The sequence below is a fragment of the Doryrhamphus excisus genome, linkage group LG16, assembly GCF_037039965.1.
Source record: "Doryrhamphus excisus strain RoL-2023G ecotype Guam linkage group LG16, RoL_Dexc_Guam_v1.1, whole genome shotgun sequence".
Lineage (NCBI taxonomy): Eukaryota > Metazoa > Chordata > Actinopteri > Syngnathiformes > Syngnathidae > Doryrhamphus > Doryrhamphus excisus.
The window spans coordinates 10,831,984-10,844,565 of NC_136372.1; the positions used below are offsets into that span (position 1 = coordinate 10,831,984).

The following is a 12,582-nucleotide window of genomic DNA, read 5'->3' on the forward strand; positions in this document are numbered from 1 at the left end:
CAGCAAGTTTCAGTTTAGATGATGTTGACAACTATTTATGTCAGCGTCCGTCAGACAGTATGTGGGGCGTCAACATAAACAGGTTGTAGTTTCATTTAATAAAATGGTGTTAGGTTATCATTCTGCATAGGTCAAAATGAACACATTTAGAAAAGACTAACGTAAATAGACGCTAGGATGCATCAAAAAACACAATTATTGAATTTTGATACGGCTGGGTACTAAAAGTGTTCCAATATATGTCGAAACAACACACAAAATATTTTTCCAATACATGATTATTTAGGGGTGCCACCATACATCTGTTTTTGTGGAATAAAGTGGTGAACACTTCAATGGTCGCCATGGAGATCTGAGGTGATCTTTATGTTTTTGTTGGTATTTATACTCCTATTACATATTACTAGCAAATGTGCGGTATGTCTTTGTAATTTGAATGATTTGTAGTCATATTTATAGATATTTAGTGGTCATTGTCTCTACGGTAGCTAACAAGCATAACAACAACAGTAATATAGAGTAGGCAGTATTGCTAATGCCTCATATTTATTGAGAGTAGTACTGTAGTCCTACATAATTTGATATACACCCCTAAATCTCAATGGATTTCTTCAAAACTTTGCAAAATACATTTTTATGTTCATTTGAAAAAAATGGAATGCCAGCCAAATTGATGTTATGAATTTAAAATTTCCCATTCCAATTTGATGCACCCTAATAGACGCCTTTGATTTGAACATGCATACACGGTACATTGGAATACATCACACATTACAGAAAGTGTAGCTATTTTACCGCACCAATTTGCTCAAAACATATATACATTACATACGTATATGAAAAATAAATATATAACCACAGGTCAATAAGTTTAATAGAGTTATCTTAAATTATGTTTGATCAAGACCATTATGTCAATATCAGAAATAGCTATAACATACAATCACATGTGGGAATTGTACTCATGTAGGAAACAGTAAACATGCAGATGGCATCATGAAGGCACTTTACAGTTATTCCACTTTGAATACAAAGGTTTTCTATGTTATATTCTGGATGTGACCTTCCCACCCCTGACCAGAGACCTGCTCACCTCGGACAAGGAACGACAACCTGCAAACACAAACACACGGTTAGTGATGCATCATTTGTTTAATTTATAAATGTACACAGTTTATCAATTTGACTGTTATTACCTGCTAAGGCCATAGCGAGTGTGAGCTCATCTTTGAGAAGTTGCAGAACCTTAATAACACCTTGTTCGCCCTGCATGCATGAAAAATATGAAAGTTGTTTACAGTCATTAAGGACCATCAATGATTTTCAATGACTTTCACTTGGTGCCAATGTTTTTTCTACACTGGGTCAGAATTATACTTGTACATATAGATTAATAGTTCATTTCAAACCGCTTCCATGTCTCAGTCTTCCTGCGCTTGACATGTTATTTTACCATTTTTAAGTAGTGAAGGAAAAGAATACCAATGTGCAATAGCAAATAGCTTGTGGTGGTGATGATTTGTAGATATCTCATTCAGTAATCCGTTCCTCACCCCACAGGCGAGGCCCCACAGCACAGGCCGGCCAATGAAAACCGCCTTTGCTCCCAAAGCCAGCGCTTTGATGATGTCTGTCCCTCGCCTCACGCCTCCATCCAGGTAGACGTCACAGCGTCCTTCCACTGCTCCCACGATCTCCTCCAACACATCCAGCTACACATGCATTCATAAGATGTATCAATAGTAATCAGAACATAATGATAAATAATCAGAATAGATTAATCCTTAAACCTAACTCTAACTCTCATCCCAACCTTTGACCCCCCAATCTACAGTACATCTACTGTATTATGGACCTTATTATAGGCCTACCCTTTCTTTGCTGATTGGGTGGGAGAAATCACATGACTCTACAGTCCATTTCATCTTAGAGTTACGTAAGTTAGACACACCGTGGCAGGAACCCCATCCAGCTGTCGTGCTCCATGATTGGACACCAAGATGCCATCGACACCATGCTTCACTGCCAGGGCAGCATCCTCCCCTGAACACAAATACGTACGTCAATACACACACGGTCTATGTATCCATCATCGTGTGATTATCGGCATTGCGCATGCGCACCATTGATGATTCCTTTCATAATGACAGGTAGGTGTGTGTGTTTCTTGAGCCAGTTAATGTCATCCCAGGACAAAGTGGGATCTATTGCTTTTGCAACGTATACAGCCAAACCACTATCACTGCCATAGTCACTCTCAGAGAAAGCCAAGGAGTCTGTGGAGAAGTTGGACAATCTGGAACACACACACACACACACACACACAGGTATGTAAACAAGTTTTTTCAGCATGGTCACTCATTGAAGTTACAGTACCTGAGATGTGAAGGCAGTTTAAAGCAGTTCCGCATGTCAGCCAGTCTCCTCCCCAAGTATGGCGTATCCACGGTAACAAAGATGGCCTTATAGCCTGCCTCCTCCGCCCGGCGGACCAGCGAGAGAGTGATCTCCCGGTCCTTGTAAATGTAGAGCTGCAGCCATAGGACGCCCTCAGAACCAGGAGAAGTTGTCATCGCTGACATCACTTCCTCTATACTGGAGGTGGCCCATGAGCTCACCATCATCCCTGTCCCCATTGCTTGACAGGCTGGGTAGGCAAATGACCGAATTACTGCTAACAATTCATCTTGTCACAGTATCAGTAAGCACAAGCGTGGTGTGAAAAATTATTAGTAGCAACAACTGCCAGCTATTAGGTTTAGTTATTAGGTTTCGGAGGCCAAGCCTCCACCTGATCACCTTCGTCACCTCTTTCGTGTGCATACCTCTTGCAGTCGCTGTCTCTCCATCAGGATGCGCCATCCTCTGCATGGCTGTGGCTGCCACACACAGCGGCATGCTGAGCTGCTGGCCCAGCACAGACAAGCTCAGGTCCACCGAGGACACATCCCTCAACACCCGAGGGATGAGGCGCCACCTACAGTAGAGTCAAAAGGTGACACACCCAACATCCAACACTACTGGCCCTGTATTTACTTGTTAATAGATTTATACTAAAAATGATGACATAGTGAATATCCTTAATTATAGCAGCGGGCTTTTCAGTCTTTAGTTTTGAGTGTTCTGCATCACACTTATATGATTGTGTTTGCGCCACTGTTTGTCTAACCAATGGAGACATGATAAGAGACTAAGATTAATATATACTATATTATAGTCTATGTACACATGTTTATTTACCCATTGGCCCAGTGAGCACATTTGTTTGATCCTGTCCATATGTGGCATATCAGCCCTGATATCTCTTAATAAAAGATGAAGTTAGCCATGGCATGTTCGTGTGAGTGTGAGAGTGAAAATAAAAGTTAGCCTCCCATTCTGTGTGGAAGTGGTACGTTTTTGGCATCTTAACTTTAGAAGAAATACATTTTAGGCTAAGTGGTTCTGCTCGATAGCTTGTTAGCTCGTCCCTGTATTATAAGAGTTGCGCAATGTGATGTAAATAATGAATAATAATGTGTGTTATTTTGGGTCTACAGGGCCCTAATGTTAAAAAATTCATGTTTTCTATGGTCTAACTATGAAAATATTTGATTTATTAACATTGAATACAATATTGTGAAAACGAATTAACAGCTATAAATGACGGACAACCCAACTGCTTTTCCTCATTAGGGTTGTATTGAGCTGGAACCTATTCCTGCTGTGTCTAGGTGAGACAACCTGGACTGGTCACCCATCAAACACAATCATGCACACCTATGGACAATTTAGAGTCTATAATGACCCTATCATGCATATTTTTAGCATAGGCCACCCAAGGTAGTATTTCACTGGCGTTAAATCTTTCTGTGGCACCCTGAATTTAACTGTGGTGGGCCGGGATAATACAAGCACAGATAGAACATGCAAATTCCACACAGACATTTGAACTGAGGATGAGACAGACATGCTAACCTTATGTTCACTTGCTGCTGTGAAAGCATACAAATATATATAATCATGTTATGTCATAGTTGCAAATGTGATTAATAATCTGTAATGAACATATAATACAATATGTAAATGATACTTTTCACCTTTCTATTGGTGTATGCTGTGTACCTCTTGAATGCAGCAACATTGTCAGCCAGCGTGGTTTCCTCCTCAGCACCAGAACGGTAGTAGTCATAGACAGCTTTAGGAAGAACCTTCTTGGCTTCCACTTCAAAGTCGGACACGCACACACAGGCACTATTCCCAGCCATTGCTTGGCCACCAAACCTTGCTTGTGCTTAGTTTACTTGTCAGTGCAGCACTGAGGTGCAAACAGAGACAGACGGCAAGCTGGTAAACACAGTCAATGTAATTATTAACCCGCAGGACCCCAAACACTCATCTCCTCAATCAATCTATGACCAGGAAAAAGGGTGGAGGTAGTGGGTTATTATTATTAAATAAACATGCTTTTGTCGAAAAAGACATGTGTGTTTATGACTTGGAGCTGAATGGACCATCAAATTCTTACTGACTGCTGGAGTATAAACGGCCCTCAGGTTATACAGTACAAATGGTCGACTGTGACCGTTGAACCGTGGCCAAAGATATTATATAGGCTTTTGGTGTGACACTTTATCTGTTCAAACATGTACAGTAATCCCTTGTAGGATTCCTTATTATTAAATGTAACATTTTCATAGTTATAGCATCAAAAAGTGTTTATGACCTTATGGGTTTTAACTCGAGGTGTCCGATAATTATCGGTACCAATAATTAGCAGTCCGATATCAGCGTAAAAAGGTGATATCGGTCGATATCAGTATCAGATTATTTTCCAGATAATGAAAACCGTTATTTAAAAAATGTTGCGTACAACACAAATGTATTCATTCCACCACTGGAGATATGTCATGTTACACATATCGGCATCGGTATCGGCTGATATCGGGAGAGTTGGAAAATATCGGCATATAGGTTTTCAGCAGAAAAGCCAATATCGGACATCCCTAGTTTTAACATCATTAGAGCCCTCCAGACATGAAATAACACCCCTATAGTCACCATTAATGTCTATGTCAACAACCGTTAACCAGAGAGTGGAATCTTATTGTTTGTACAACGCATCAAATCGTATTGCAGCGTTCTGTTTTTATAATATATCATTTTTTACCTGTGTATCTAGATCCTAATTGAATCGTCTATCATAAAGAGTTTTGCATCCCTACTACATATGATTGTCTTTTAATGTGTGTTTTGAATGCACTTGTATTTGAGATCACTTGGATAGCGTGAAAGAGTTTATATAGTCGTTCTTATGCTTGAAAATGCTTATTTTGGACAAACATATGTACAATTCTCTTAAATATACATATCGTTTTACAATAATAGTCACACAATACGTACACATACACTACACACAGACACAACAACAGACATAACAACTCAGTTGAGTTCAAAGATTTTGTGTCCTCAGTAGATAAGAGCACTTTAACTGTAGCATGACACGCCTCTCTAATCCCTGTTGTTCCACTTTATACTTAAAACCTTTTTATCCTAAACCACATAAAAGACTCTCTTGCTGGATACACTCAGTAATGCTGTGTACAATATGCACTATACTGGGAACACAAAGCTTAAAAAACACGTCTAATCTGATCTGCTTACTGATATCTGCCTGCGGAAAAAGTCAAACATTCCTTTTTAGACATCAGTTTTGTTTCATCACATCATCCGACAGAGAGCAAGGTGGATTTCACAATGTAGCTTTTATTCTCAACCTCAGACAAAACAAGACGAGAACCTATCTCATACAATTGGCGATCTGAATGGATCGTTCCAGTTATAATTTCATTTCGATTTCACTTCTTGTTCTTCTGTTTATACTCCGACAGCAAGTCCGGCTTAAAAGAGCTGTTTTGTGTGGGTGCAGTGGTATATGTCTTAAATAAATAAATAAATAAAATATTGAGTCTTGAATGATATGTTGAATATTAAATGAAATGGAGCCTCATGGTACATACAAGTAGTTTAGGACTGTCTATCCACTAAACATGGTAACTATTCTTTCTCCAACAGCATGTCTTCATCTTCTCATGATGGAGGACTTTGGCTTTGATTTTGGGATTCAGTATCCCAGTTCTTGCCATGGTTCCTCTTCCTGTTCCTTTCCGCCATGACCACGGCCGCCACCACCGTGACCAGCACGGTGACTGTGATCACAAGTACAGTGGCGGTCTCCGCAATGCACAGCTGGCTGTCTACCCAAGCCAGCGAAGACCCGGCCAGCTGCGGTGGATCGTGGCAGGTCACGTTCCGGTAGTCATCAATGTGGAGATGACGAACGTGCAGGATCTTGCTGAAGACGCGGTGCAGGTCACAGTCACAGCTCCAAGGGTTACCTGAGAGGAACATGAATAAAGGGAGGTGTACCTTTATGTTATTCTGGGTTCAACAATGAAGGTCTGTCACCCAATCCTTCTATCACTACACTGTAACATCTAACACAGAGCTGGATATTATAATATAGAGATGTCCACTCAGAGACATGCTGCCGATTCCAATACCGATCATCCATGAGTGAGATCAGCTGATACCAATCACATGCAGTATATTAACTGTCAATTTTTCAATTTATTTATGATGGGCGCTACTAGCCAAGGACATGGTATAGGGAGGAAAGGACAACCCACCCCAAAAGGTAGATAAAAATAAATAGGGAGAGCCAACGTTACTGTCTTTTTCATGGGGCCCAGCATCCCTGCTATTGGCTATTCTATCTGAAAAAGGGAACCCTAAAATCACCTTATTGGATAAACAAAAATAGAGAACATACAGTATAACACAATTTTGTTTGGAAAGACCAGAATTTTCCTAATTTTTCCTTGTTTACTGTAAACATTCCCTTTTTATTTTCAATTGCAAAGGTCGACAGGTATGTTTATTTGTTTATTTGTAGGGAAATGTACGTATGTATAACAATATCATGAAGAACAACAACAAAATATGCAAGAAGCAACCTGCGAGCTGGATGTGTGTAGCTGTTGTGTGCAGACTGATGAAGGTTTTAAATTTCAAGTGTCGCAGGTTGTTTCCCTCCAGAACTAGAACGGCCAGGCTGTAGAGAGAAGCCAGAGCATTTGTGTCTATCTGGGAAATGTTGTTGTGACTCAGCTGGAGCACCTATAGACACACACACACACACACACACACACACACAGACAGAAAGGTGTTTTATCACAGAGAATCCCTACATATCATCCTATCATTTTGCTCACCTCTAGTGCAGGCAGCATATCCAGGCTCCCTTGGTGCACTACAGCCAGTCTGTTGTTGTGCATGTAGAGCTGTCTGAGTCTAGAGAGGCCCCTGAACACACCGGGACCAACTGACACTAAATGGTTATGACTGAGATCCAGTTTCTCTATGTTGTCCAGATACTCAAAGCTGATGGAGAAATGGGTGCAATGGAAAGAAAAAAAATACAACAAATAAACACGTCTGCTATGAAAACGTGCATAAAGAAAGCACAGCTCCAGGTGACACAACACAACAGCAGCATCATAAAAACAAATCTTGTGTGCTTGAACAGCTTCACATTTCAGAGCACGCTACCACTACTTCATCACGCTTTACTGTGATTACCATTCACTTTTCCCCCGCAATCCCACTAACATGCAATCATTCCTGCTTTAGCATGTGCTCATCACTCCTCCACAGTGAATCCCAACCACTGTGCCACGTCATATAAGTGTGCTGTGAGAGCTCATCAAGTGTACCACAGGAAATCATCAAATTTCGCTTCCTGAAAATGATTATTTATTTACTACAAATAAAGTATCCTAGCTCATCTATCAATGCCAGAAACAATTGATGACGATAGATGATAAAGGATTTTGTAACCTATAGCAGCACTATTTAAAAGGGTGCATTTTGTTAGTTGCAAAAGAATGGGTGAGAAGGCAACTTTGATCTTTGATCCTGTTCCGAAGCCTTGAAGGTTTAGGCGGAAGTCAGTTACAGCATAGTCCATATACATCACAACCATATGCCCTCATTGAGTTCTGCTACCAAGCTACTGTACATGCATATAACAAGGAAACCTCTTTTAAAGGTTCTTAAGAATCTAAAATAATTCCATATAAAAATACTGTATCATCACAGTTGTGACATCATTGAGGGAGGCTGATATCATTGCAGCGCACCAACGAGTGCAATGCTCAAACGCAATGCTTTATGAGAAAACTTTTAAATGTTTTTTTATGTCTGTACATTTATAAGGCACACTTTTCGAGTGTTAAGTTGCTCTGTGATAAATTTAGTGTTGTTAGCAAAGTGTTCTTTGAAAGATGGCACTGTGAGTCATACTGGTATATATGCTGACCTCTGTATATATACAGTATATATACAGTGAAGAAAATAAGTATTTGAACACCCTGCTATTTTGCTATTTCTCCCACTTAGAAATCATGGAGGGGTCTGAAATTTTCATCGTAGGTGCATGTCCACTGTGAGAGAGATAAACTAAAAAGAAAAATCCAGAAATCACAATGCATGATTTTTTAACAATTTATTTGTGTGATACAGCTGCTAATAAGTATTTGAACACCTGAGAAAATGAATGTTAATATTTGGTACAGTAGCCTTTGTTTGCTATTACAGAGGTCAAACGTTTCCTGTAGTTTTTCACCAGGTTTGCACACACTGCAGGAGGGATCTTGGCCCACTCCTCCACACAGATCTTCTCTAGATCAGTCAGGTTTCTGGGCTGTCGCTGAGAAACACGGAGTTTGAGCTCCCTCCAAAGATTTTCGATTGGGTTCAGGTCTGGAGACTGGCTGGGCCATGCTAGAACCTTGATATGCTTCTTACGGAGCCACTCCTTGGTTTTCCTGGCTGTGTGCTTCGGGTCGTTGTCGTGTTGGAAGACCCAGCCACGACCCATCTTCAATGCTCTGACAGAGGGAAGGAGGTTGTTCCCCAAAATCTCACAATACACGGCCCCAGTCATCCTCTCTTTAATGCAGTGCACTCGTCCTGTCCCATGTGCAGAAAAACACCCCCAAAGCATGATGCTACCACCCCCATGCTTCACAGTAGGGATGGTGTTCTTCGGATTGTACTCTTCATTCTTCTTCCTCCAAACACGCTTATTGGAATTATGACCAAAAAGTTCTATTTTGGTCTCATCTGACCATAAAACTTTCTCCCATGACTCCTCTGTATCATCCAAATGGTCATATGCAAACTTAAGACGGGCCTTGACATGTGCTGGTTTAAGCAGGGGAACCTTTCGTGCCATGCATGATTTCACATCATGACGTCTTAGTGTATTACCTACAGTAACCTTGGAAACGGTGGTCCCAGCTCTTTTCAGGTCATTGACCAAGTCCTGTCGTGTAGTTCTGGGCTGATTCCTCACCTTTCTTAGAATCATTGAGACCCCACGAGGTGATATCTTGCATGGGGCTCCACTCCGATTGAGATTGACCGTCATGTTTAGCTTCTTCCATTTTCTAATGATAGCTCCAACAGTGGACCTTTTTTCACCAAGCTGCTTGGTAATTGCTCCGTAGCCCTTTCCAGCCTTGTGGAGGTGTACAATTTTGTCTCTGGTGTCTTTGGACAGCTCTTTGGTCTTCGCCATGTTACAAGTTAAAGTCTTACTGATTGTATGGGGTGGACAGGTGTCTTTATGCAGCTAACGACCTCAAACAGGTGCATCTGATTCAGGATGATACATGGAGTGCAGGTGGACTTCTAATGGGCAGACTAACAGGTCTTTCAGGGTCAGAATTCTAGATGATACACAGGTGTTCAAATACTTATTTGCAGCTGTATCACACAAATAAATTGTTAAAAAATCATGCATTGTGATTTCTGGATTTTTCTTTTTAGTTTATCTCTCTCACAGTGGACATGCACCTACGATGAAAATTTCAGACCCCTCCATGATTTCTAAGTGGGAGAAATAGCAAAATAGCAGGGTGTTCAAATACTTATTTTCTTCACTGTACCTCTGACCTGTAGCGCACTAATAGTTTGTGATTGCCTCTGCCAAAGAAAGAGCTATTGTTTTCTCACTGCCTCGTGAGCGGCACAGTATTTAAACAATTAGAAGTAGTTCTGAAATAAAGGAGATGTCATAATATGCTACTTTGAGTCTGAGAAGAGGAGGTGATTGAGTGTAATGAGGAGCACCTGAAAGCAGACAGATGATGTAAGTTGTTGTGTTGCAGTCGCAGCTCCCTGAGAGCAGACAGACTTGTAGAGAAGTCAGCAGGGAGACTTGTTACCTGGTTCCAGCTGAGATCCAATTTCTCCAGGTAGGACAGTGAGAAGAATGCCTATGTGCAGTCATTAAAAATGTTATTCCTCATTTGTCACTTCACTTTCTATATTCCGTCCAAACGTACCTCTGGCTGGATGTCCTGTATCTGACTGTTGGCCAGCAGTAGCACCCGTAAGGACCACAGCCCAGTGAAGGCCCTGGTGCATATCTCACTCAGGTTGTTTCCTCCTACCTCAAGCAACCAGGTGCCGTGGGGGAGCCCCCTGGGAACGTGGTCGAGCCCACGGCCGTGACAGTCTACCAGATCGGTGTGTTCGTAACAAAGGCACTGATGAGGGCATAACCGCAAGCATGCCACAGAGGGGAAAAGGTGAGGTGAACAAAATGTAAGAAGGAGTAGACCAAGGATAAAGAACATGCTTCCTTGGAGGGACCAGGAACCTCTGAGATGAGTAGTTTAAGTACAGATGAGTGGAGGAGCAGTGGCTACATTCTGCAAAGTCAGCCTTGTGGCACCTAGAAGTACAGAGTTTTATTTTAGAATTATATGATACATGCAGGCCATTTTGCACAAATAGAAATGACTGCAGTGGCGCCTTTTTAAGGTCATGCCACAGCATCTCAATAGGATTCAGGTCAGGACTTTGACTAGGCCACTCCAAAGTCTTCATTTGGTTTTTCTTCAACCATTCAGAAGACGTTCTCTTTCAGGACAGCAGAATTCATAGTTCCATTTATCACAGCCATTCTTCCAGGTCCCGAAGCAGCAAAACAGCCCCAGACCACCACACTACCACCACCATATTTTACTGTTGGTATGATGTTCTTTTTCTGAAATGCGGCATTACCTTCATCTTTCAAGAGTGTAAAGAAAACATGTAACACATAATCCAGGGTTTCCCATTCATTCATTTGTGGCGGCCCACCACAGTTAAATTTGGATCACCACATACACATTTGCTGCTACCTTTTTATTTAATTTTAAGATTTGGATTTGTTCACCCTCACTCACAATCACATTATAATAGGACCGTCTGAAGGGCTTGTCATTTCAACTGCGTGCACTACATGGCATTATAACTCTGCATCGTTAGAGGCACCTCAAGGTGCTTTTCACATTTGCAGGTAAAAACCAACAACTAGCTTGACACCACGATGCAAACGGACAGATGGTCATCAAACAGTCAGAGTCTTAGTCACAGTGCAAACCAGAAAATAAACAGAACAACACGTAACAAAGTGGGTATGCTTTGCTATAGTTATATATTTGTGAATTCAGGGAAAATGACACCGTGGTATTCATTCATAATGATAATTCAGGACAAATGATATTAGACACTATTAATTTCAAACGTACAGGTGTCCTTTTGAGGACACAACAAGCTCAATCACAACCAAGTAAACACTTAAGCAGGCTTTCTTCCAATTTCCCCAACTCTCACTCACCTTTGCTCCTGAAGTAGCCTGCTTTGGTGCAGAAAAGGTTCCAGAGTTCATGACAGCGAGACAAAAACAGACAGTGGTGCCTTCCAAGGAGAGAAATGAATGTGATGATGATAATGTGAGACTTGGTGCAGTCAGTCAGCTGTGTCAGTAATCCTATAATCCTTTCCAATCACCAAATGTTTCCTCTCATCCACTAAACTGGCATCTCTGATGTTTTCATCAGCCCTCTGTCTCTATGACCCCACACCACCCCCTCACATTTTCTCTTAATACTGCTCTGGTGTCTCTTCATCCATCTGTTTCCCTGACTCTTGTACTTATATAAAGACTTCTAATGCCCAATCCAATGGGGTCTACCTAACCAAACATTTCCACATGACTATTTTGTTGTGTGGTCGCCTCTCCCGGTTCCAGCTTTATTGATGGTGATTATTATGAAATGCAAAATGCAATATGAGAGCCAAAGGCAGTTTTTGCTTTTGATTATTTTGCTTTATCACGTGTATTACCAACCACTGCTACAGTGGTGTGAAAAAGTGTTTGCCCCTTTCTTATTTTTTGCATGTAAAAAAATTCAGGTCCTGTGTATAAAAAGATGAATCTGTCAGTCTGTAAAAGGTTAGAAAGTCATTTCTAAATCTGTGGGACTCCAGCCAACCACAGTGAGAGCCATTATCCATAAACAGTGGTGAAACATCCCAGGATTGTTCAGCCAACCAAAGACCCCAAGACCGCAGCAGCAACTCATCCAAGAGTAATGTAAAAGTAATGCGACGCTTTAGAAAAAGAGCATCATCAACAGTAAAATATGGTGGTGGTAGTGTGATGGTCTGGGCCTGTTTTGCTGCTTCACGATGTGGACGACTTGC

At 41.2% G+C, this 12,582-nt stretch overlaps 2 protein-coding genes across 2 annotated transcripts; both read right to left on the reverse strand.

Annotated features, from left to right (window-relative positions):
* Positions 1–60: 60 nt before the first annotated feature.
* Positions 61–4,308, reverse strand: hao1 (hydroxyacid oxidase (glycolate oxidase) 1). Its single transcript, XM_058049966.2, has 8 exons — positions 4,105–4,308; positions 2,826–2,977; positions 2,377–2,647; positions 2,124–2,296; positions 1,952–2,043; positions 1,554–1,712; positions 1,197–1,266; positions 61–1,113 (listed from the first exon to the last, which is right to left on the reverse strand). Exons 1-8 carry the CDS (start codon positions 4,245–4,247, stop codon positions 1,046–1,048), a joined length of 1,128 nt encoding a protein of 375 aa, XP_057905949.2. The 5' UTR covers positions 4,248–4,308; the 3' UTR covers positions 61–1,045.
* A 1,112-nt stretch (positions 4,309–5,420) lies between these two features.
* LOC131103795 (uncharacterized) lies at positions 5,421–11,921 on the reverse strand. Its single transcript, XM_058050339.2, has 6 exons — positions 11,714–11,921; positions 10,392–10,783; positions 10,177–10,322; positions 7,254–7,422; positions 6,996–7,158; positions 5,421–6,377 (listed from the first exon to the last, which is right to left on the reverse strand). Exons 2-6 carry the CDS (start codon positions 10,683–10,685, stop codon positions 6,070–6,072), a joined length of 1,080 nt encoding a protein of 359 aa, XP_057906322.2. The 5' UTR covers positions 10,686–10,783; positions 11,714–11,921; the 3' UTR covers positions 5,421–6,069.
* Between the last annotated feature and the right edge of the window lie 661 nt (positions 11,922–12,582).

Excerpts from the sequence above, each read along its gene's own strand:
- hao1 (XM_058049966.2), bottom strand. The coding sequence starts at position 4,247 with ATGGCTGGGAATAGTGCCTGTGTGTGCGTGTCCGACTTTGAAGTGGAA. Across the intron at positions 1,267-1,553 it reads TGTGGGGCCTCGCCTGTGGG|GGCGAACAAGGTGTTATTAA; the intron begins GTGAGGAACGGA and ends TCATGCATGCAG. Across the intron at positions 1,114-1,196 it reads ACTCGCTATGGCCTTAGCAG|GTTGTCGTTCCTTGTCCGAG; the intron begins GTAATAACAGTC and ends TTGTGTTTGCAG.
- LOC131103795 (XM_058050339.2), bottom strand. The coding sequence starts at position 10,685 with ATGTTCTTTATCCTTGGTCTACTCCTTCTTACATTTTGTTCACCTCAC. Across the intron at positions 7,159-7,253 it reads ATATGCTGCCTGCACTAGAG|GTGCTCCAGCTGAGTCACAA; the intron begins GTGAGCAAAATG and ends GTGTGTCTATAG. Across the intron at positions 6,378-6,995 it reads TACACACATCCAGCTCGCAG|GTAACCCTTGGAGCTGTGAC; the intron begins GTTGCTTCTTGC and ends TGTTCCTCTCAG.